At 40.9% G+C, this 26,047-nt stretch overlaps 2 protein-coding genes across 3 annotated transcripts in view; both read left to right on the top strand.

Moving 5' to 3' along the window:
* Positions 1–13,758, top strand: part of znf608 (zinc finger protein 608) — an 86,919-nt gene extending 73,161 nt beyond the window's left edge. Inside the window, exons 5-9 of the mRNA XM_033620017.2 lie at positions 628–1,072; positions 3,878–4,047; positions 4,352–4,499; positions 8,420–8,476; positions 12,371–13,758. Coding sequence (XP_033475908.2) covers positions 628–1,072; positions 3,878–4,047; positions 4,352–4,499; positions 8,420–8,476; positions 12,371–12,390 — 840 coding nt within the window. The 3' untranslated portion in view covers positions 12,391–13,758. The remainder of the gene's footprint in view (positions 1–627; positions 1,073–3,877; positions 4,048–4,351; positions 4,500–8,419; positions 8,477–12,370) is intronic.
* A 6,028-nt stretch (positions 13,759–19,786) lies between these two features.
* The window catches only part of cep120 (centrosomal protein 120), a 46,418-nt gene continuing 40,157 nt past the window's right edge, over positions 19,787–26,047 (top strand). Inside the window, exons 1-4 of one of the 2 annotated variants that reach the window (XM_033618924.2) lie at positions 19,787–20,000; positions 22,606–22,762; positions 22,906–23,011; positions 23,158–23,302. In XM_033618924.2, coding sequence (XP_033474815.1) covers positions 19,952–20,000; positions 22,606–22,762; positions 22,906–23,011; positions 23,158–23,302 — 457 coding nt within the window. In that variant the 5' untranslated portion in view covers positions 19,787–19,951. Of the gene's footprint in view, positions 20,001–22,605; positions 22,763–22,905; positions 23,021–23,157; positions 23,303–26,047 lie in introns of both variants that reach the window. The other variant, XM_033618921.2, reaches the window with a different exon arrangement.

Raw genomic sequence — 26,047 nt, 5'->3', positions numbered from 1 at the left:
TTATATGAGCTGCTTTTTCAGAGAGCTTGTACAGATTCTTAACCATCTCACGATGCGTTTAACCGCTAGCCATGCTGGGTCATGTAAAAAAGGTTGTATGAATTGAATGTTTGCGAGGTCGTTTTATCCTTCAGTTTTGGCTGAAATTCTGCAGTTGATCATGTGTGAGACGTGTCTTGATTCGTGTCATTGAACGGGGACGCCACTCTCCTCACATCCCACCTCTGAATGGCCGCCTGCTGTTGAAACGTCGTCATCCTTCATCAACATCACACCCAGAGCCAGTGATAGATGGTCTGTCTATGGTTCTGTTCACACAGTGTTTCCTCTATAGTCATTCAGCAGCGGTGGGCCGCCGCAGCAAGAAATTCTCCACCCCTGCTAAAAAGAAAATGTACAAATGAAAGTCCTAAATTAGCCTCTAAAAAAACACATCAGAGACAAAATGCTAAAGGGCTAACGTGTAGTTGAAATAGGTATTTTAGCTCTGCAACTGGCCATATAAACAAAACTGGGACAGAGACATGGACCGAAGTGACCCCAAAATGACTCCCACCCACCACTGTTAACAAAGAATTATAGGGGAAACACTGCAACTCGCACCAACACTTGTCCCCATCGATCTAGCCCTCAGACGGCCCGGCCTGGGCTCACTGCCTCGCTCACAGCAAATACTCAGAGCTACAACACGGAGAGGAGGCCGAGGAGGGTGAAGCAGACAGGGGGAAAGAATGGGGAGCTACCGTGGAGCCTGCCGGGGCCAAGATGACCTCAGGAGGAGGTGGAGGAGTGGGCGGAGACGCTAAAAAAGCCAGGGTCCACGATCTCCCACCCACCATCGACATGGAGGATTCAGACAGGCTGGACGGGCTGGATGATCAAGGCCAGGAGCCAATGGGAGGGCTAGCTGAGGAGTCCCAGAATGCCCGGGCGGCAGTGTCTCCTCCCATGACCCCCCAGCAGCCCTACATCCAGTACCAGCACTCCTCCTACCCACCTTACCTGGCAATGTGTGAGAGCAGCGGGGGCTCCTACAGAGGGGTGTCCCCAACCCTGGTGCACAACTACCCAGGTAAGAGTCTGAGGGATGGTTTGGGGTTACTTAATGGGAAGTAGTTTGACATTTTGGGGAAAGAGGCTGATTTGCTTTCTTGCCGAGAGTTAGGCTACGTTCAGACTGCAGGTAGAAACAGCCAGAATCTGATTTTTTTGGTTCTAAGTGACTCCGATATTTTTTTTCCTTAACAGTTGGGAGCAGAGGTGGCCGATATGTCAATTATACTCAATGTATGACAGCTTGTTCCACATGAGATGTATGAAATGATTTTATCCCGAATATCATTTACAAATTGTCACTTAATTTATTTTTTGCCACCGGCACAAACATGATATGTCACACACTCTCCTGCCCATCCAAATCACTCTAACCTGGGCTAGAGTGTGTGAGTAGGCGAGGCTTGTGTTTTTGGATCTGCAGGGCTCCAGACTGCGACCATAGTTGCACCAGTGCGACTTGCATATATTATTAATATACGACCTGGAGAGCTGTTCGTGTGTTTCCAGCTCACAGTGAATAAATCCCCTCGTTTACAGTGCCACTGTTATGGTTTACCTTTCTGCTAACTGCTAACAGCTAACTGTTCACCTGAGGCAAAACGACAAAATAAAAGCAACACTGATTCCGCTTTGATTTATTTCATTATACAAGACTTTATCTAACTTTATTACAGCATTGCTTAAACAATATTACAACATTTCTTTATTTAACTTTATTATCATGAACCTCGGGGTAATTTTACGGGGCCGGGGCCATTGGTGTGTGTCTCCACCGCAGGAACCACCCCCGAACACAGAGTTCCGGAACTTTTACAGGAGCTAAACAAGTCCCTGCCTCGGAGTAGGTACTCAGAACGGCCCCGAGAAACTCCTGGCTGGGACGGTGCTGATTGGATATACTCAAGGCGGGATGTGACATTTTGTAAATAACAACATGGTTATCGTAGTTTAGCTAGGCTAACCGTTAGCTGTGTCTGTAATAACTCAATAAACGGACCGTGAAAAAAATATTTTTTTCCAGCGGATATCTTAGTTACAACATGATTGAGCTAGCAAAGCAGTTTTGTGTTGCTATGTGTGGTATTTATTCAGTTTTGGGAAATCACGATGTCTAGAAAGCATCAGTACAAACAGCAGCAAAGCTAACATCAGGACATCGTCTGTTAAAAACCTCCCGTTGTCGGATACGACATGAAACTACTCCAGTTAGCTCAATCATGTTGTAACTAAGACATCCGCTGCAAAAAATTTTTTTTTCACGGACCGTGACCGGAGTTATTACAGACACCGCTAACGGCGTCCCTACGCCCCTACATCGCCCCGGTCAAAATGGTCGCGCAACCATTACATCACACAGAGCCCGGTAACTTTACAGGAACCTTCTTCCTACTCCGCTCTCTCAGTGGAGACACAGCGGTTGAGAGGGCCGAGCGAGAGGACGTCAAAGGAATCTCCCTCTTTACCAGTGTCAGTGTCGTCAGTGTCACCTTCGGTAGTTTGTCCACTTTGCTTTTGCACTCTGCAGAAGCTTCCCCTCAGTGTCCTGAGCAGCAAGTGACCTGCTGAGGAAGCACTTGTTTCAGTTGTGTCTGAGTCATTGTGTGACCCTGGCGGTGCCAGTGTTTGCACTTCTGCACAAATTAACATACAGAGATCTGTTTGTCTGCTTCTTGGCTAATGCCATTCTCTTGAGGCACCACACTAACGTTAGCGCTAACCACTGCTAAGTTGTTGGGTAGCTGAGTTACATGACTCGCACCTTGTGCTGCGTAGCTTTGAGTCTTTTTAAAAAAAAATTGATTAACTTTGGTGTTTATGAATTATATTAAACTTAAACAAACTTAACACGTTTTTTTTTCTCTTTTTCTGGATGTTGGCAGCGCTGTCATGTTTCTCATGATATTCCACCTTGTTTTTTTGTTTTTGTTTTTATTCAAGAGTCACCTGAGTTCATAATGTTGCAACACTGCAGTACCAAACTAGCCAGTCAGTGTCAACAAATATCAGCATTAACACCAAACTGGCCAATTGGTAAACAGAATCTATGACATCAACCCCCCTGACTATTAATATTATTTTATTATAATATTTCTATACTAGTAATAGACATTCAGAGGCCCTTTGAAATTCAGAGCCTCTGCATTAAATCACCAGTACAGATGGTACCAATGCCATCTCCTAACTTTACCTTAAACGACTCCTTTTGTAATTACAGTGGAAATGTAGAAGTTTTAACCCCTTAACCCTCTTAATTCATTCAGAAACCTCTTAATATGATATAATGCATGCAACCCCAAATATGGAATGAACCCATGAAACTTACCAGATATCTAAGCTGCTGCTGAATTTGCACCTTTAATGAAAAATTAATTTACCTTTCTAAGGGATCAGATCCATCCTTTTTCTTTAAAGAGGGATTTTAATGCAACAATTCTGAAGCATAAAAGGTGCAGAGAACAAATTTAAATGTATAAATCATAAAGCCAGGGGAAAAGTGGTACTGCGAAGCACTTGTAGCATCTACTGTGTCTTTATGTCAAGTTCAGTTCAGTAAAGTACTTTATGTATTAAGTACCGTGCAAGGCACTCGTACACACATTAAAGACACACTCCCTGATGTTATTATAGCTCCTAACATCCTGTAAGGGGCGCTAAGCTGGGACTGTATCTTTAAAGATGGCAGCCGAAGGCTTCAATATGTGCAAATCTTTTGTCTAAGAAAGCGATTTAAAGTCACTGTACGTGTGTGTGTATGTTTCTTTGTCTGTGGCTGTGTGTGTGTGTGTGTGTGTGTGTGTGTGTGTGTGTTTGCGTCCACCAGGTTTCCACTACCCTCTGTACGGTAAGACGGCGGGCAGGGAGGAGTCGGAGGTGACTCCACCTGGCAGAGGAGGAGCGGTGAGCGGCAAACAGAGCGGTGACTCGTCCTCGTCCTCGGCCATGGAGCTGCTGCAGCAGCAGAGCCATCAGTACCATGGAAAATCACCTGCTGTGAGACGCCACTCACTTCACTGCCACACACACACACTGAATCAAACATGTAAAGTAGTGCAGATGTTAAAATGTTAAAAACCCAACAATATATTTCACATTTCTACTTCTTCAAGTGCTTTTCAATGTCATCAAGTACATGAAGAGGTTCTTCAAATGACTGTGGGTTTGAAGTAACGACACCACAGGACTAAAGATATCTCATGAAGGTGTACATCACAAAGAAAAAGTTCAGATGGGAAACGTTTCAAAAAAGGTGTAAAACCAGATGTGTGTGTGTGCGTGTATGTGTGTGTTCAAACAGCCCGGCGAGAAGGGTTCCCCCGAGGGAGAAAGAGAGACAGAGCGAGAGAGGAACCACGTGTCATTCGCCCGACACCTCCACACACACCATCACACACACCTGGGTATGAGCTACAACCTGATGTCAGGACAGTACGACATCTACCAAGGTACGACGACACACACTCACCCCAACATGTTATTAGTGTTATTAGTCATTGGCAGACATAGAATATAATATAATAAGTGTGTTTTCTTTAGTGTATAATCACCTAAAAATAAGAATCGTTGTGTTTTCGTTACCTTAGAATGAGCTGTTTATATCTACACAGGGAGCAGGTCCTCTTCTACGAGATCACCATGTTGCATTGCCATGTTTCTACAGTAGCCCATAACGGACAAACTGGCTCTAGATAGGGACATTCACATTTTTGTGTCAGCCACCGTAGTTTGCAGTCCCTCTGTGATGAGCACCCTAGGAAAAGCAGTGTATTTACCGGTTTAAATCACCGGGTCTGTTTGTTTTGGAGAGGAGGAGACCTCTGAGCAGAGATGGGGACCCCGGGTCATTGTGACTTGGACTCGAGTCGACTCGAGTCGCTGTTTTGATGACTTGTGACTTGACTTAACAAAAAATAAAAGACTTGAGACTTGACTCGGACTTGGAAGTTAAAGACTCGGGACTTGACTTGAGACACAATGACTTGAATGACTTGAGTGTTATTCACATCATGTTTTCGGTTAAAATATAAAATTAATAAATTAATTTAAAAAATAATGTTGATTACCCGGTAGGAGCGCAGGCTGAGAATGGCGTTGTCATGATTAGATCACTACCCTGTCAATCAGTCATGCCCTCTCTACGTACCTTACGTGTTTATTGGAGAAACAGGCCCTCTTATATCAGATAGGCATCAACATGTCAGCGGGAGAAGTACCCAGAGTCATCGTCTTCGGCTTTCGGTATGACCATTATTACGACAAAAGACGAACAGCACAGTGCAAGACATGTGGCATAAACACGTCGGACAGCCAGACGACAACTTCAGACTTTGTTCGTCATTTGAAGAGCCATTCTGCCCAGTAAGTGCTTGTCAATTAGCTAATATTATCTGGTTAGTCGGTAGTTAGCTAACATTAGCTTGATACGATACGGGGGTGGGGGGGTGGGTCGGTTTGGTGGAACTTGTTTTTTAATTTATTTGCTAACATTAACCCCAGTGTGTGTGTGTGTGTGTGTGTGTGTGCGCGCACGCATGGGGGTCGTCCCTGCAAAGTAAAAATCGCAGCGATGAAATCAATGTTTACTGACAGTTACTTATATCTTGTCTTTTCACTTGATTAAGATCAGATTCTGCAGGTAAAATTACAATAATAAGGTGACTTGACTTGGACTTGATTTGACCTATTACAGGACTTGACTTGACATAACCTGTGACTTGACTTGACTTGCCCAAGAAAAAATGACTTGGGACTTACTTGAGACTTGAAGGTTAAGACTTGAGACTTACTTGAGACTTGCACATGTGTGACTTGGTCCCATCTCTGCCTCAGGAATATAATACTATAATACAGCTCCTGGTAAAAACCTCCTGATTGTCTGGAGCTTAAGTTATCACAGAAAAAAGGTGAGCACCGAGCAGGTGCTGGGCCAGAGGCCCATCTGCAACATGCCAAACAGCCTCAGAGAGACACTGATGTGCCACCTCACTCCTCACTACCAATAAATCCCCCTAAATCTTACACACTGGACCTTTAAATCTAAAAGAACTACTTTATATCTGAAGCTGAATATGTTTCATATTTTGTACTATGGAGGCTGCTATGAGACATCTGGCTGTAATGATCAGGTGACCACTACTTCTGCTCAGTTAGTGAGGTTATTGCTCGTAGAATGGATTCATCTTTTACCCGACCTTTGTCTGTCAACTGGTTTTTCTCAGTACTGGAAAAAGTACTTAAATCCTTCACTAAAGTTAAAGGATTAATACAACACTGTAAAAGTTCTGTATTTAAAAATGTCAGGTAACACTTCATAAGACACCTCATGTTTTAGAGTGTACCTCTCGCACACTTTCCCGGGAGTTAGAGCATAACTCCTCCCGGTCACTTATCACATAATTCCCCGGGAGTTGCCGGGAAAGTAGAGGAGGAGGAGTTATACCCTAACTCCCGGGGAAGTACATGCTAAGTGACCGCGAGTTATACCCTAACTCCCGGGGAAGTACATGCTAAGTGGCCGCGAGTTATACCCTAACTCCCGGGGAAGTACATGCTAAGTGGCCGCGAGTTATACCCTAACTCCCGGGGAAGTACATGCTAAGTGGCCGCGAGTTATACCCTAACTCCCGGGGAAGTACATGCTAAGTGGCCGCGAGTTATACCCTAACTCCCGGGGAAGTACATGCTAAGTGGCTGCGAGTTATACTCTAACTCCCGGGGAAGTATATGCTAAGTGGCCGCGAGTTATACCCTAACTCCCGGGGAAGTACATGCTAAGTGGCTGCGAGTTATACTCTAACTCCCGGGGAAGTATATGCTAAGTGGCCGCGAGTTATACCCTAACTCCCGGGGAAGTACATGCTAAGTGGCCGCGAGTTATACTCTAACTCCCGGGGAAGTATATGCTAAGTGGCCGCGAGTTATACCCTAACTCCCGGGGAAGTACATGCTAAGTGGCCGCGAGTTATACTCTAACTCCCGGGGAAGTACATGCTAAGTGGCCGCGAGTTATACCCTAACTCCCGGGGAAGTACATGCTAAGTGGCTGCGAGTTATACTCTAACTCCCGGGGAAGTATATGCTAAGTGGCCGCGAGTTATACCCTAACTCCCGGGGAAGTACATGCTAAGTGGCTGCGAGTTATACTCTAACTCCCGGGGAAGTATATGCTAAGTGGCCGCGAGTTATACCCTAACTCCCGGGGAAGTACATGCTAAGTGGCCGCGAGTTATACTCTAACTCCCGGGGAAGTATATGCTAAGTGGCCGCGAGTTATACCCTAACTCCCGGGGAAGTACATGCTAAGTGGCCGCGAGTTATACTCTAACTCCCGGGGAAGTACATGCTAAGTGGCCGCGAGTTATACCCTAACTCCCGGGGAAGTACATGCTAAGTGGCCGCGAGTTATACCCTAACTCCCGGGGAAGTATATGCTAAGTGGCCGCGAGTTATACTCTAACTCCCGGGGAAGTATATGCTAAGTGGCCGCGAGTTATACTCTAACTCCCGGGGAAGTATATGCTAAGTGGCCGCGAGTTATACTCTAACTCCTGGCAAAGTATGTGGTAAGTGACCGGGAGGAATTATGCTCTAACTCCTGGGATAGTGGGTGAGAGGTAGCTACACTCTAAAACGCGGGCTGTCTTATGAAGTGTTACCAAATGTCACTTATGCAAAACTTTAAAGATTAGTAGGCAGAAAATCCTGTAGCACTGAAATATTTGACGTTTCTTTTATGAAAAATCACCATCATCAAAATAGTTGCCAATATAATTTTCTGTCACTGGATTAATTGATTAATCAACTGATTGTTTCAGCTCTAATTGTATCTACAGTTTGGCTGTTTTAATCCTTAGCAAAGTATATCTTGTATATGCATCTTCATATATTTTGTATACAGAAATCTTCCTCTGTAAGGTAAGTAAAGCTGTTAGATCAATGAAGTGTAAATAATAAAGTAGCATGTATCATGCAAATAATAAAGTGAAAGTACATCAAATTTCACTCAAGAATAGTATTTGAGTAAATGTGTTAATATCCAGCACTGGTTTTTGTCCTCTGAGGCTTTGAATGTTTTTTTTGTGTTGTTTTTCGTGGCTCAAGGAGAATGTTGAATACAAACAGAATAAGATTTGTTTTATTTGCATAAAAATCACAAGTGCTTCATAACAACCATCATATTATTCAGGTCTTTTGAATAAAACCTGTGAAAAACAAAATACATCTCCTGTCGACGGCCAGCTGAACTTTAGCTGCAGTTGATCTGCTGCTGTCGGCGTTTTGTTATAATAACACTTTACAGGACATTTTATTTTGCAATGTTTCACAGCTGATTTTCTCACTGTGGTGTTACTGCTGTGTGTTGAAGGGTTGAGCTCCAGGTCGCTGGTCTCCAGTCAGCAGGTGTCAGGACACTCCTCCACTGGTGAGTCTGAAATAATGAACACTACACTGTGTAAGGTAGGTAGGTAGGTAGATACTCAAACTGAGTGTAGTGCAATGCTGTCTTGTTAAATAATAAAATAAAACAGCACCTCATGATTGTGGTGAGAACTTAATTCCAGTTAATGTTCACACATAATTTATCTGCAGCTCCTCTAGTTTCCTGTTGTTCTGTAAAGATGTTTCAGGAGTTCAGGGAGCGTCTTTGTTTCAAGGCAATATTTTAATTATGTCTTTACAGCTTGTAGTGCTGCACAGTCTGTGGACAACAGGTGATAATGTTGAATGTCACTGTAAAGACATTAAATGCAATGGGGCTTTCAGTGCACTGCTGAAATACAAGCTGCTTGTTGGATTAAAAAAAAAATTCCAACTTTTTTATTGAACAAACTGAACTGAACACAAAAGAACAACAGTTACTTCATAGTGCAGTTTTCTACTGATGCTCTCTCTCAGCTCACTCAAAAGTCTTCCATGATGTGTTTACTGTGCAAGTTGACATGGGGATGATGATTAAAAAAACAGCAGATAATGCAGCCCTAATTGTTTAATAGCCCTTAATAATTTCTTTAATAAAATGCAAACTGGGAGCAGGATGTGTTGGAGAGGTGTGGCAGGTCAATAAATCAAATATCTATCTCCTGAGTATAAAGGCTCTCAGCTCAGTCGACTCTCTGCCTTGTTGCCTGAACGATCATCCAGCAGATCATTATTACCCACTTTACAGTGTTTTCATATATTTTCAGAGGCCATTATACATCACTGCTTTTGTCTGAGTGAGTGAAGTAATGCAGAGGGAACCTGCCGGCTCCGTTAAACAGCATAATGTGATGATTACCTCACTGGTGCAAAGGCTGCAGTTATCTATAAATGGTAATTGCTGTGAAATAGAGGAGATGAACAGGAGAGATGCTGACAGATGAAATCACACAACAGCTCAGAACTGAAGGAGAATTCCAGCAGTTTTCAGCTGACGTCTGAAATCTGAAGATCTTTAATTAATCATCTTCTTATCTTATGAACAAACTGTTTTCTTACAATCACAACTTAATTATCTCATTAGCTCTGAACAACAAAGGATCATCAGAATGGTTATTTTAATGTATGTGTAAACCTGTTTATGTTATCAGCTTCCATTTTAGTGTTGTCACTTTATCTGAAGGCCTGAAGGAAAGACATTTATGTTATTACTACAACTTTCAACAGTTACAGTGGAGCAGCTGTTGCAATGAAATTCTTTGTTCTCAGGCTAAACTAAATATATTTGCACACACAGTCAATTTGCCTGATTTGGTACATAAAAATTAACTAGTCCATAGCCATTGGTAGCTTTGTCACCTTCTACCTATGCCAGTCCTCAATGCCTATGTGCAGTTTCACATAGATTGACCACGTCAGTGAGTAGAAAAACGTGGGACAGACAGAATGACTGACTGACAGAATGACACACTGACAGTTTCCGTGATTATGTACAGCATACCATACCATGACTTAGTCATACCAAACATTAGAAAACAACACCAACATTGGTCCACAGGGGGAGCCACAGCGATCGGTCGCATTTTAGCCATTTTGAAGCATTTTTCTGTTGTTATAGCGCCACCCAGTTGCCAATTAGAGTTAAATTTCTCCAGTCACCTTGAGGCGTCCTGTTCTACATATCTACCAAGTTTAGTAAAAATCCATATGGCGGTTAGGCCTAGATAAGAAATGAGCTCTCTAGCGCCCCCATTTTGTTTGATGGGGTCAATAATGGAGGGGTCCCCTCAGATTATGTGTGGTCATATGCCTACAAAGTTGCGTGGTGATGGGTGAAACCCTTGAGATGTTATACACCTTTATGTGATGAGCCACGCCCTCCGCAATATTCATTGCCTTATAGAAGCTCAGTTTTAGTAAGTTTTCCAACTTTTGCCAAGAGGGAACTTTAGATATTGGTCCCTAGATTATGTTCACCCAGTTTCATGCAGATCGCTCAAACTTCCTAGGAAGAGATCCATTTGAAGTGTTTTTCAAAAAATTCAAAATGGCGGAAAATCTATATAAGCGGAAGTTATGGGTTCTTGAGGCAAATGTGTTCCTCATGAGGAGAGGCATCTCTGTGCAAAGTTTCATGTCTCTACGACATACGGGGCATGAGATATGCCCATTCAAAGTTTGACATTTCAATGGGTTGCTATAGCGCCCCCCTTTGGCCAATTGATGTAATATTGCTTCATTGGCATCCTCCCATGACCCTCTACCACTGTGCCAAATTTCACATGGATTGACCAAGTCAGTGAGGAGAAAAATGTGGAACAGACACACACACAGAGTTTTCGTCATTATATAGTAAGATACAGTGTAAAAGAGCAATGGTATAAAATGAAAAAAGATACGAAACATGAAAATATAAAAATACTTAAAAAAATATATCTGCTCTCAAAGTAGAGGAACTTTTTCTTTGGTGTCTTGTTAACGTTATAATTAAACCATTAAAATATGTGGTGAAAAGGAGCTTAAAGGTTGAATATTCATTCTTTTTTTTTTCTGTAACTGCGTAATGTCTTGGGGGTCGTGGGGGGTGGAGCCTATCTCAGTTGACACTGGGTGAGAGGCAGGGTTCACCCTGGACAGGTCACCAGACTATCACAGGGCTGACACATAGAGACAGACAACCATTCACGCTCACATTCACACCTACAGACAATTTAGAGTCACCAGTTAACCTGCATGTCTTTGGACTGTGGGAGGAAGCTGGAGCACCTGGAGGAAACCCACGCTGACACAGGAAGAACATGCAGAATTTCACGCAGAGGGGCTCTCCCACCTCGGGGTTCAAACTCAGGGGTGGTGCTGTGAGGCATCAGTGCTAACCACTGCACTACTGTGGTGCCCTTAAAAGTGTTAAATGATAACTGTCTAAATAACTGGTAAAAATAAAACTAACACAGCTACAAAGAGGCAGCCAGGCATCTGTTTCTCATGAGCCTGACCAACTGGTGCAAATAATCAGTGGAATCTGTTTCCTGTGAACAGAAAACTATGAACACAATATCTAAAAAACACCTGAAGGGAATTTCTTCAATTTTAGTTCACTTTGATTTGGTGGTCAAAGGTCAACGGTCACTCTGACCTCACAAGACATGTTTTGGCCATAACTCAAGAATTAATTTGCTTAGTATGACAAAACCTCACACAAATGTCTAAAAGGATACAATGAGGAAGTGATGACAGTTTATATCCAAAAGGTTAAAGGTCAGCTTCACTGTGACATCATAATGTTCTGCGTTAAACACTTCTCTGGCCATTACTCAGCGTCATATCTCAGGAACAGAAGGGGAGACATTTGGTCAGATACTGAAGTGGTGACTCTAATCTTGAAACTGTGCTGACTGTATAGATCTTATGTCCTGTGGGGGAGATGTGTGTGAAGCATATATGTTTTCACAGACATGGGTGTGAACTGTAACTGCAACTTGACTGGTGCACAGAGACGTGCAACCATGAGGCAGTAATCCAGGCAACCAAAGTTTTTTTGTTCATGACAGGGAACTATTCAAATCAGTTTGCAGAGACGTGTGACTCGATGCAGTAATCCATCACAGTAAACAATCTGTTGCCTTTATCATTTTGTAAAAATTTACATCATCTATTTTCTATAAATCTTGTAAACTTTCCCAAATTCCTCTGCTTCAGAAGTCAAACTGAAGTTTTTGCTTTATGTTTCTTTGCTTCAGTTTGTCTGCTGCAGTGAAACCATCATTTGTTCAGTCTTTTGATTGATTTATTAAGCAGTCTCACCACTTACAGACTGAACACACCTAAAGTCTTTACTGTAGTTTCTGAGCTAAAGGTCCAATATGTGACTGAATGTTTTGTCTCTTTGTCTCCACAGAGAGCGAAGGGAAGAAGTAGGACCATGTGACCACGTCTCACATGAGGAACGGCAGATTTATCAGACATCAATTCCATGGTGTTTAATAAGCTTCGCCTCGCTGAGAGGCAGAGAACTTAAATTAAAAAAAAAAACCCTCTTTCATTTCTTACTAATGAAACCACCTGTTTTATAACACGTCATCGAGGAACAGACGGAGGGACGGGAAGCAGGATCAGGACCTCTGTACAGATCCAGATCACTGACTTTTGAAGCTTTCAGTTTTGCAGGATTTTGACAAAAGCAAGCGGTGCGTACGAAACTCAACATCCCAGAGCGCCGTGCATCAGCCCGGCTGCAGCTGAGGCGTTCAACTTTATAAAATGCACATTTATTGTAGTGTATTATGATGATGATGATATGACTGAATGTACTGAAGATGACTTACATTATCCCAATAGTGTTGATGTTTTTTTATTTTAAAAACTCCTATTGGGAAACAGCATTAGGAAGCTAAAAAGTCTATTACTATCCTTATTATTCTCATTCTGATTATTGAAGTGGTCCTCCTCCCTCCATAGTGCTGACGCTACATTTGTATTACTAACCTGTACTTGAGCGTAACCATGTTGATTGTATTGTCTTTATGTGAGAGTAAACCTTCACATCGACCTGCCCAGTGCCATGTAGGAACCCAGTGGTGTATATATTCTGTACAGATTCATGGCAGAGCACTAACATGCTTTATCGTACTCTATGTTGATCTCCATCAGCGATGCAGGGGAGCAGCGGGCGGAGCGGGGACAACCAGCAGGAACAGAGCCACAGTTTCTTTATTAGCTGAGTGCAGCTCAAGTGAGTCATTTAGTGACTGTTAGTCCCAGTTTGAGCCTCATGGAATCAGTTTTCTCTCAGTTAACTGTTGATTCATGTGACCATCTCCACACCTGACATAGCTGTGGTTAAGGTTTGGTTGGTTTTAGGCCACAGATTGTGGAAAAGAATTGGACGTAGCCTCCATAGAAAAGTGAAGCCAACTCAGAAGTGCCTTAAACCTGCAGTCTTTCTAATGGCCAGCAGGGGGCGACTCTACTGGTTTCAAACAGAAGTCCGACTGTATAGAAGTTAATGAGAAAATGACTCTACTGCTCACTTGCTCTCAGTGAACATTTTCCTAATTAGTTTAAGGTCTCAAGTCTTCAATAAAACACGATGTTCATTTTGCAAATTATGATCCCATTTAAAATGATACAGAGCCATTTAAATGATGCTGAAGGGCGTGGCTACCCTGTGGTTAATGGTTCACTACCATGGAGACCTGTCAATCAAGATAGAGGTGCAATGCGTAGCCTCTGCAGCTCCACCCTCTCGTCTAGTTATTGGTCGCTTCTGGCTCCAAAAAAAACAAACAAGATTGCACGGCCAAAATGCCAAATTCGAGATGGGTACAACCTGGTCTCAGTCCCAATTCATCCGATACCAACGCTTGGTCAGTGGCCCTTGTCTTCAGATACAGATGCACCGATGCATCCTTTTAGTATCGGTGTGAGACGCACCAGGTTTCAGCTTTTTTTGACACTCTGAGCAACTGCCACAGTCTACTTAGAAGAGGTGGGACAGAAATGGGTCTAACAAACTCTGGACTTTCATCCAAGAGACTGCTGTTCATGTCCCATGTGAAACCAAAAGTCAATCGTGTTAGTTTATTAACAATGTAGTGTGCTAGTATTTGTAGCATACTATGCTAGTGACATATGTCACGTGATGTGACAGTAATAACAAACGTACTTATTTTAAACCAAACAGTGATGTTTTTTTTAAGCCTCTGCGCCGGCCATGACCGTGTCTGTCTGTGCCATCCTTGTGAACATGGTATCTCAAGAACACGTCAAGGGAATTTCTTTAAATTTGGCTCAAATGTCCACTTGGACTCCACAATAAACTGATTGGATTTCGGTGGTCAAAGGTCAACTTCACTGTGACATCATAATGTTCTGCATAAAACACTTTTCTGGCCATTACTCAGCGTCATGTCTCAGGAACAGAAGGGGAGACATTTGGTCAGATACTGAATTGGTGACACTGATCTTGAAACTCATTATACAGATCTTCTGTGTGTGAAGCATCCATGTTTTCATACCCACCCACATTTTTTGCACTACCTAAACCTAAAGGAAGTAAATCTGAAAACAAAGTCTTTTTACTAGCATCGTAAGCTTATTTTGAAAGAGACTGTTTGCATATAACAAACATAAACTGTATATTTCCTGTGAAAACAAAGTTCATTTTGAAAAGATAGAATGCATGTGACGCAATGAGCGTCCAAAACTGACGCTGGGAGGGTACCTAGAGTGTCATAGTTGGACGTGTAGGGCCACAGACCTAGCGTCAGTATTTGACGAGTTGGGGGTGAGAATGAGTTGAAGGCTGCGTCCGCTTCTTTTACAGTCTGTGCTACTAAAAGCTACGTGGTTAATGTCAGAAAACTTTGTTTTCATTTAGCCAAATAATCTCACCATAGGGTCCATTTAGTAGCTCTGGAACTTTCAATCACATAATGCCATGACTTTGTAGTTGGACCATGAGGCCCAATCAGAGGATCCACTTTCAGTCTCAACTTAAAAAGAGCTTAAATTTGATGAATGGCTTGATGAGTTTTCACTAAAACATTTTTATTATTTGACTTGAATATAATCAACAATCATCAGCCGACATCTGTGATGTAAATATGATGCTTTAATCAAAGGTACAACCTGCAGCTAGGTGAATGAATAAGAGTGCCAGTTATACTTTGAGTTGCGGCACTTCTGAAGGACATTTTCAGTATTAACATGAGTTTTTGCTTATATTCTACATCCGTATCTTTATTATTACCTCTACAGGTGGCTCTGTACTCAAAACTAAATGGAATTTGGTTTGTTTGCTGACGTCAAAAAGTGAGTTCATGACCAAAAATAAGCTTTTATCAGTAAACGAAAAATCAATTTAAACATTTATGTCTTGTCTTTATGAAGTTGTGTATAAAGACATTTGCTTGCATCAACAGCAGTTTGAGAACATGCTGAATTCAGTTTTCAGTAGAGAGCAACAGCTCCAAAAACTCAGACAACAGAAAAGTAGAAAGTATCATTCATCCACAGTAGAGCGATAGAAAACACTGAACTTGTCCTTTGAGTAAAATGCCGACTTCTTCGCTGTCATGTTTGCTCATTCTGTCAGGAGTCCCACAATCCTTTGCTCCGCCCCTGCTCCCATGCTCCTCTACAAGCTGACTAGCTCACTGCAGAGCCTCTGATAGACAGAAGGTTTGATTATTGGTGCCAAAACTGCTCCCACATCTCAAGACTGTTTCTGGATCCATTGACCAGGCCTGTGACGTTCAGACCAGTGTTGTGCCAGATCATTCTGGCTACCTGTGATTGGCTTGTGATGGAATTCTTTCCAATTCAGTTGTTTTCTCCTGCTGCAACAACAAAGCTCCTCTATCTGACGTTGGCATTACTTGTAGCATCCAGCTGCAACCCCCCAACAAATGTTGGTACTGTATGTTTCTGCAAACCACAGATATGTTAGATTTGTACGTTACAATTTGTTAAAACTTTATGATTAAACAACAGCAATGTGGTTAGGCATGAAAAATACTTGGTCATGGTTAGGGAAAGATCACGTTTGGGCTCAAAATACCTTGTTTCAATGGTAATTTCTTGGTTAAAAAAAAGAACCACTTTTGTTTCTTGGTCTCAAACAGTGGTCTGCAGCTTGGCAGACATCTCACCTAGGTGTCAGTACATCCACCGTCCCCTCCACCTCCTGATCACAAAGACAGCTTATATTTATCACTTTAGAAACGCTGACATGGTTTGCAGAGACGTACCATGCCAACATTTTCTTGTAGTGACTGGGCTGCCAGCTGAAATTATATCTGCACTTCTGCTCCTAATACTTTCTGTTGGGAGCCATAATTGCAGTATTTTTGAACTAATCACTTTACCTTGGCATACCATCACAGTTTAGCTCATATCTAATCATGGCTCGTGCTAAGCAAGCAGAGATAGCAGGAGGAGAGCAGCTCACAGAGACTGTCCCTCAGCGCTGCGTTGAACAGCATCATGCACAGATTTTAATTCTGTGAGAAACGCTGAATGCTCATAATTATAAGCTCTTAATCTAGACAGCATCACAACTTCTTTTGCCTAAAAATATCACCAAATGCGTCAAAACTTTTTAAGATTAGCTGCTGTGAAATCAGGCCACAAAATCCTGGAGGTACTGCTAAGAGTAAGAGATGATAGATTTGTTAATATCGGGCCACAGTGGATCCAAAATGGAGATGACAACCTTCCTCTGTTTTAAAACTAGAGGCCGGCCACCTTCACTGATATTAAAACTGCCTCTGCTGATAATCAGAGAGAAGAAGAAGAAGAGGCAGGGTGCTATTTTACACAGATAAAGCCATGTGCTCAATGAGTGAGGCTTTTCTTTCAAGCATCATCTTATAACTGCAACCTCATATTTTTTCTTCTCTGATATCCCCTCTGTAGCTGAACTATCAACAAAGCTGTGTCAAATTAGCTGCAAACATTCAAATATAATTCAATATGAACACAAATGCAACAGGATCAGCTAATGTAAAGGACTCCAGTTAAAAACAAACTGCAGATTTAGGCTTGATTTAATTTGTATCATTGTGACGACATGGCTGACATTAGAGGAAACCACATTTACCCATTCTTCCCATCCTGCTACCTTAACTCAATGCAGCATAACACAACGCTCACACTGCGTGAGCACAAGTTAAGTAAACTGGGACCTGGTCTATCAGCGGCTCTGCCTCCCTCACACAACACCTTACCTGCATAGTATCAGTGATCATTCTATTACTTGAATATAGTGCTATGAACTCTGTTTACAAAATGCTGTCATCTTTTGGGAGACACAGTGTTGTCTTATAAAGGCTGCTTGGTATATGTTCAGTTCATCCACCCGGTGTATCCAGTTAATAACACACTGAAATCGTATAAACATGGAACCTGCTGTTGCTTTTTTATACTGTATATGCCTTAATTCATATGTTTGGCAATCATGATTAAAGGATGTTTATATATTCTTTTTGTCTGTGTGGTTTTCTCTTTACAGATAAAAGTTTCATGTACAATCACCACAAAATTCAAATTTGATCACATTAATGAGTTAAGGTGTATAACAAAGCCAGTATTTCATTTTGTTGGAGAGAAATTGTGATACAACAAAATTAATCATTTATACAGTAAATTACAGCAGGCTATTGTTGGTCTCCTCTCTGCTTTGAATTAAACAAGTGTTATATTTTTAAATAACAGTGTTGGATTACTCATGACTATAAAATGATTTAGCAAGTTTAATGAATGCACAGGAGTTTAGAATAAGTAGATTGCTATTATTACTATTATCACTCAAACTTATTTTGAATTAATTAAATTAATTAATTTCCTGTTTGGTATGATAACTCAATGTTTAATGAGCACCAGTGAAAAGTTTGCAGTCACACCACACTGTAACGATACTCCATTACAAGTAAAAGTCCTGCATTCAAAACTTTACATAGAGACTTCTCAGATGTAAAGTTTATTGATTTATTTTTTGTTATGACCTTCGCCAAAGCTACAGATATTCTTCCTTGATCCTCCCTGAGTGGCTGGTGGAACATGCATGACCCTCCCTCCAACATAAATTAGTAATTAGATTTTTAAAACTTATCCTTTGATGTTTAGGTTAAAACCTCAAGATGAAATCCTGGAGTTGAATAAAGCCTCAGTTTTTCACTCTTGTCGTGCTGGTTAGTTCGCGCAAACAACTTATGTTTGGCCAAATCTTAAATCAGAATGAGAAATACTTTATCGACCCCCCAAGGAAAATTGTGATTTCTTACAGTCGCTCTGATATAAACAATAGAGAAGTGTAAGAAGTAAGAATAAGAGTATAAAACAGAAGTTTTTCAATATAAAGCAGTAAAATAGAAATAAAAATGTGCATCAAAAATAAAATGTCCTTTATGCTACAGTGATTAACACTAGTACTTAAGATATTAAAAATAAAATATATATTAACAGTGCTGAGACTGTAAGTGTTAAAAAAATGTAACTACAGTATATGTATATATATATATATATATATATATATATATATATATATATATATGTATAAGAATAAGAAATAACAAGAAAAGAAGAAATATGTACAGTTATGTGCATTGTATGTTGAATGAATAAATATATGTTGAATATACATTCAAGAGGTGTTGATGAGAATAAAGTTGTATACTGAAGAATACTGCACAGCTGAATAATCGCACAAAGTATTGCACGGGAAAAAATAAACAATTGTCTTTAAGTCACTATTGTACAGTAATTAATAAAGTAAATTATAATAATTATAAATGCAGTAGGTAAACTAAGTCCATGAGATGTAGAATAAGGTGATTTTTATGAAATATCAGTATTTTAAGTTATATTATATAGTGTTTGTCGCACATGATGTGTCTATGGACTGTTGAATATTGGAAAATTTGACGATAGTTTCTGTTTTTACAGTTTCTGGACATGATAAATGCTGTCATTTTGGTGGCTTTTAAAGAACACATGCCTTCCAGCATATTTTCTGTTCTCTAAAAACTAATTTTTCCAGTCAAGACTTTTATTCAAGGTAAAGGCCTATTCCCACCCCCAAAATATCTCGAAAGAGTTATTTGTTCTTTTATTACCTCTTGGCTAGGCTGTTGTAATTCTTTGTATATGGGTGTACATCAGTCGTCACTTTGGTGATTGCAGTTAGCACAAAATGTAGCCGCTTGTCTTATAACTAGAAAAAGAAAATGAGATCACATAATGCCAGTATTGGCTTCCCTCCACTTTGTTCTGGTCCGTTTTAGGATTGATTTTAAGATTTGCTTGGTTGTTTTTAAAGTTTTAAACAGAACTCTTTAATCTTCATACTCCAGTTAGAGCTCTGAGGTCGGCTGATCAGATGCTCCTGGATGTTCACAGATGTGACTACAGTATGCGTTAAAATAAATACAAAATAGTACAGCTATTTAAATGTAAATGCCCCTTCCCTAAGTAAGAAACAAAACATAAGACTGTCCCCAATACTGACATAGCTCCTGCTTTTTGCACCACCTGTCCCCCTCATAAATAACAAACAGTCCCTGACAAATTTCAAGAGTAATACTCGAGGTAGTATTAAGAGTTTTAGGCCGTTTATTTTTGGTAATCTACCAAAAAGTGTCCCATGTTACCTGACCTGACCGAAACAGAATTCCATCGTTGTATTTCTATGGGTAGTGTCCATAGACCTGTAATGCAGCGCCCTGCAGTTCCACCTCCCACCATCAGGGGGCGCTGAGCTCATAACCGTCTCCGTCATCACTTCCGCTTCGAAAACCAAAATGGGTGGCGCCAAAGCTTGACAACAAAGCAGCCTGTAACGGACAGACAGCGTCCTAGGAAACTAAATCTCTGCCCTGTTCTAATGTGGTGTCCACAGATGAGTTTCTGAGTTAAACTAAAGGTTCAAAGATTGATTTAAATCAACAGTTTAATAAGTTAAAGTTGTACAAATGTCAACATGTCGTCGAAGACAGACCAACTTCTCATCGTTGTGTCCATCCTGGAAGGTAAGTTCGCATCTAAAGTATTACACAGTAAACATTAAGTGACATAAGATGTCTACTTACTTAAATAAGTTACACAAGTGTCATTAGTATCGTCTTCACCTGCTAACTAGAAGCAGCCTGATGCTGTTGGTCATGCTAGTTAGCTTTAGCAGTTAAATCCACCCTGAGGACGCACTAACTGGATCAGCGGTGGAGGAAGTTTTCTGATCCTGTGCTGCAGTAAAAGTACTAATACCACACTGTAAAAGTAATCTATTACACGTAAAAGACCTGCACTGAAAATGTTGCTTCACTAAAAGTATGTAAGTGTAATAATTAAGATGTAGTTAAAGTATTAAAAGTATCAAACTGTCCTCTGTGACTGTTAAACTGTTATATCTGATCTCATGATTCTGACTCATGCTTTAATGTAAAAGCAGGATTGTACTGATGTTAATGGTTAAGGTGGAGCTCATTTAAACTATTAATTAGTTTCATTATTGATTCATCTGCTGATTATCTTCTCCATTAATCGATTGTTGGGTTTGTACATATTGTGAGAACTGTGCGTCACAATGAGCCAGAGCCCAAAGTGACACCTTCGAAATGTTTGTTCAACTCCAACATTATTATTAATACATTACAGTTATTCACATTGTTTAAAGGAAACGTTTCTGAAGCTGCAACCATGAAATGTTTCTGCATGAAGAATGACTTCAACCATCAAAATAGTTTCACATTCTTTTTCTGATAATCGAGTAATTAAAGCTGTCAGATAAATGTAGTGGAGCAGAAGTAGAAAGTGACATGAGGAGAAAAGACTCAATTTAAGTACAAGTACCTCAAATTAAAACTTAAGTACAGTACTTGAGCCCACGATAATATCGGCGTGTCATCAGTATCGGCCGATACTGGCTGTAAAATGAAATGGACCTAAATTTTTTGTATAGCACCTTTAAGCCATCCGACCACTCAAAGTGCTTTTTACACTACAGGTCACATTTACCCATTCACACACACGTTCACACACTGGTGGCCGAGGCTACCATACAAGGTGCCACCTGCTACTCAGTTTTCAAGGATACTTCAACATGCAGACTGGAGGAGACGGGGATTGAACCGCTGATCTTCCGATTGGTGGACGACTCGCTCTACCTCTGAGCCACAGCCACTCAATGAAATATTGGAATTGGCCAACATGACGATTTCTGTTGATATGAAAAACTGATGTGTTATATATATATATATTTTTTTTAGAAAGAGGGCTACACGACTGGTCATTCTGTATAATCAAAAACAGATCAAAACCTCGTGTCAGTTGCTCATGGTGAATGGGAAACTACATAATACACAGGATAGAGATTCAGGCACTCCAAAAATATAGAAAACAAAGACGAGTATTATATTATATTATAAAGTGTTATAAAGCCGTTACTGTAGTGGCTAAATCATTAAAATAACCACCATGTTTCGAACCACTGCAGGTCTTTGTCAGGGCTTTAAAATCAAGCTTTTACAACTGCTTTGCAAATTTCCTCAACCACCACAAAGTAAAACACCCTTAGAAAACAAAAGGCTTCAATTTTTAAAGGAAACATTCTTTATAAATGCAATAAATCTGACAGTGAAATAACAGTGCTACACAACGCAAGCACAAATAAGCTGGTATAACATAAGTAGGCCTACATAAATGAAAATACATAAAAATCAAGATAAACCAGGATACAAGCACACTGAAAAATGAGGTATATTTAATCAGAGGATTCGGGAAATAAAGTTGCATATGTTTCCATAAAATGTGGATATAGTGATATCAGCATTGGTTATTGGCCAAATGGGTTTTTATATCCAATATTGTGCATCCCTACTTGAGTAAATCTACTTAGTTACTGTCCACCACTAACGTCAGTATTGTGATATTAGACAGTGTGAATATTGTGATATCAAGCTTAAATGTGTTGATTTCCTCATCTGCAAAGCTGTATAACTGTAAAGTGGATGAATTCAAACGTTCTCACTCTTGTATCTTCAAACTCCAGTTAGAGCACTGACCTTTAAGTTGCTGCTGTGGCATGTCCTCTGGTTGGCATACAGTTGATTTCAACCAGACGCCTTAATTGACCTCATCTTCTGTTGTGCCTCATTTTCTGTCGTGCTGCAATGTGCACTCCAATTCTCCTGTTGTTTTATTTTGTTGTTAGAGTTGTTTGCTTCTGCATTTATCTGTTATGGTGTTTTGTGCTTGTTCAGCACTGTGGCCATCTGCTGTTGTTTTTAATCTGCTCTACAAATTAAGTTTGACTTGACTAAAGTGAAATCATTTTCCAAACTTATTCAGCTGTTACAGTTAATTTTGTTTAGTCAGTATTATTGTCAAACAGTGTGTTGGCCTCTGAAGAGTCTGATAGAGACACAAGAATAAAGACAGTAGTTGTATCTACTTACAGTTTTATTTGTCAGATCAAATAGAAAGTCACTCTCAGGCTGACCACCTTTAGCCAGCAGAGTCAAAATGATGGTTTGCTATGTGCCAAAGTGGCTGCTGGACAAACAAACTTTTCTGTGTTTGCCTCATGACTGGTGGTAATTTACCAACTTAAGACTGACAGTGAAAATGCCTCCTCAGGTCGTCACTTCCCGAAGAGTCCCCGGCTCAGTCTGGTAGTCCAGGCGAGCTTCGATGGCGAGCAGCTGGCCACAGACCCGGTGGAGCACAGAGACCAGCCGCTCTTCAGCACTGAGCTGGCCTGGGAGCTGGACCGCAGGACGCTGCACCAACACAGGTCTGTCTAACTTACATGGGTGTTTGAACTTTCACAGTAACAAAATTACAGAGAGATCTGAGAACAGCTGAGGGTCAGTTAAGAAGCCGACTTTGTCTCCCATCTCCCAAACTCATCTTTAACACTGATGCATCTTCTGTCAGATTGCAGAGAACTCCCATCAAGCTTCAGTGTTTTGCTGTCGACTCTGTGAGCAAGAAGAAAGAGAGCGTTGGCTACATCATCCTCGACCTCCGATCTGTACAAGAGGTCAGACAGGTGAACCTCTTCTCCTTTTGTCCGGGTGAAGTGTTATGATCAGCACTGAGATCGAGTTCCTGTGTACTGGGACCAGTAAAAAGCTGGTTTGCATGTTATGAGTGATGTAAAGATGAGATTTGTTCTCTGTGTGTCAGGAGCCTCGCTGGTATCCATTGCTGAGCAGTAAATACACCAAACAGAAACCATCCCTCCTCCTCAGCATGGCGCTGGAGAACGACACCAAGCCCTCCGAGCCCTCACCTGATAGGTTCAAAGCCAAGAAGGCCCCGCCCCGACAAGGTCAGTTGCTTCATTGATTCTGTTTGTTCTGTTTGTGCTGCTCTCACTTCAGTGTATTTCTCACCTCATATACAGTGCCCTCCAAAAGTATTGGAACAGTGAGTCCAATTCGTTTACTTTTGTTGTAGACTGAAAATATTTGGGTTTGACATCAAAAGATGAATATGAGACAAGAGATCAACATTTCACCTTTTATTTCCAGGTATTTACATCTGGATCTGATACACAACTTAGATGATAGCATTATTTGTAATGGAACACAAAATTTTTAGGTGAGCAGAAGTATTGGGACATATAAACTTAAAATAGATTAAAGTGAATGAGACTTAATATTTAGTTGCAAATCCTTTGCTTTCAATAACTGCATCAAGCCTGTGACCCATTGACATCACAAAACTTTTGCATTCTTCTTTTGTGAAGCTTTTCCAGGCTTTCACCGCAGCCTCTTTCAGTTGTTTGTTTTGGGGGGTTACTCCCTTCAGTCTCCTCTTCAGCAGGTAAAATGCATGCTCTATTGGGTTTAAGTCTGGAGACTGACTTGGCCAGTCTAAAACCTTCCACTTCTTGCCCCTGATGAACTCCTTTGTTGTTTTGGCAGTGTGTTTTGGGTCGTTATCTTGCTGCATGATGAAGGATCTCCCAATCAGTTTGGTTGCATCTTTCTTTAAATTAGCAGACAAAATGTTTCTGTAGACTTCTGAGTTCATTTTGCTGCTGCCATCATGTGTTACATCATCAATGAAGATGAAAGAGCCCGTCCCAGAAGAAGCCATGCAAGCCCAAGCCATGACATTACCTCCACCGTGTTTCACAGATGAGCTTGTATGTTTGGGATCATGAGCAGATCCTTTCTTTCTCCAAACTTTCGCCTTTCCATCACTTTGGAAAAAGTTAATCTTTGTCTCATCAGTCCATAAAACTTTTTCCCAGAATTTTTGAGGCTCATCTCTGTACCTTTTGGCAAATTCCAGCCTGGCCTTCCTATTCTTCTTGCTAATGAGTGGTTTGTATCTTCTGGTGTAGCCTCTGTACTTTTGTTCATGAAGTCTTCTGCGAACAGTAGATTGTGATACCTTCACTCCTGCCCTCTGGAGGTTGTTGCTGATGTCACTAACAGTTGTTTTAGGGTCTTTCTTTACAGCTCTCACAATGTTTCTGTCGTCAACTGCTGATGTTTTCCTTGGTCTACCTGTTCGACGTCTGTTGCTTAGTACATCAGTGGTTTCTTTCTTCTTCAGGACATTCCAAATGGTTATACTGGCTATGGCCAATGTTTGTGCAATGGCTCTGATTGATTGTCCATCTTCTCTCAGATTCACAATTGCTTCTTTTTCATCCATAGACAGCTCTCTGGTTTTCATGTTGGTTCCACCTCTAAATGCAGTCTGCACAGGCAAAACCTATCGTACCCAATCTGAAACTGAGCTCAGACATTCAGTGCTATTTATTGTTTGAATAATCAATGTAATTGGGAGACACCTGGGCAACAAAACACACCTGTCAGTCACATGTTCCAATACTTTTGCTCTCATGAAAAATGGGTGGGTTCAAACAAAAGGTGCTATCTTCTAAGTTGTGTATCAGATCCAGATGTAAATACCTGGAAATGAAAGCTGAAATGTTGATCTCTTGTCCCATATTCATCTTTTGATGTCAAACCCAAATATTTTCAGTCTACAACAAAAATGAAGGAATTGGCCTCACTGTTCCAATACTTTTGGAGGGCACTGTATGTTACATGTGTGATTAAAAGTGTCAGCTGACACATGCAGCAGTTTCATGATATGTAGGTGAAGGTTGAAACAGGGACAAGAAAGTAAATAAATGACACTTTGAGCTGTTCGGTGGTTTCATGGTTGTGAATCAGTGTGAGGCTGGATGAACAACATGCTCAGCAGTCATGTGTGTCTGATTTTTCTTTTGGTAGTCCTTCTGCTCTGTCTCTCAGGTAGCATGGTCCTATATGCAGAAATCAAGATCCCTCAAATCTCACTCATGCAGTTTAAAAAGTAAAAATTAAAAACTGTGGCCTTTTTTTCAACTGAGATCCTTTTGGAGCAGTGATAATGATTCCATCACTTTGTGCAGCTTTTTTTGCTGTTGTGAAAGCGCTTTAAAAGCCTCCGCTTGTTAGAGAGTCCTCTCTGCATCACACAGTGTGAGTGGAATCCTCTTCCCTCCTTACTGTGTGAATTTACGTGTGAGACTAATTTTGAGGTGTTTTTTATTAGAAAAACTTTTGCATTGTGTAACCAGACAGTGAGAGTTGGAGCACAGTTATTTGTGAAGCTGTAAAGTTCTTATCTTCCATCTACATAAATACAGAACTAAAACATTTTTTATAAGGATCCCTTAAATTTTGTTTTTAAAGAATTGTGACCAGGAAGTGGGCCGGTGTAAGAATTGTCAAACCAGTTTGATATTAAAGGCCCTGACACACCAAGCCGATAATCGGCTGTTGGTCAAAGTTGGGCCGCTGGTGAGCGTCTCCCGCACTCGTCAGTGTGGTGTGTCTCGTACTGTTTGCCCTTGTCGGTGCTAGTTGGCCTTTTTCCTGTCGATTCACCATGCTGAATTGGCGTTGACACTTTGGAACCTGTCTGCTAATGAAATCACTTTGATTGGCAGTTCAGCTCAGCACAGGACAAGAGAAACAAAGTGAGGAAAGTAAACAAAGAACTTGTTATGTGAGATAAGATCATTCCTCTTTATTGATTGAGCTCTTTAGCAGAAATGTGTCTTGAT

The sequence above is a fragment of the Epinephelus lanceolatus genome, chromosome 9 (assembly GCF_041903045.1).
Source record: "Epinephelus lanceolatus isolate andai-2023 chromosome 9, ASM4190304v1, whole genome shotgun sequence".
NCBI classification, from domain to species: Eukaryota; Metazoa; Chordata; class Actinopteri; order Perciformes; family Serranidae; genus Epinephelus; species Epinephelus lanceolatus.
Note: the sequence above shows the minus strand (reverse complement) of the source record. Positions and strands in the feature narration are given on the sequence as shown.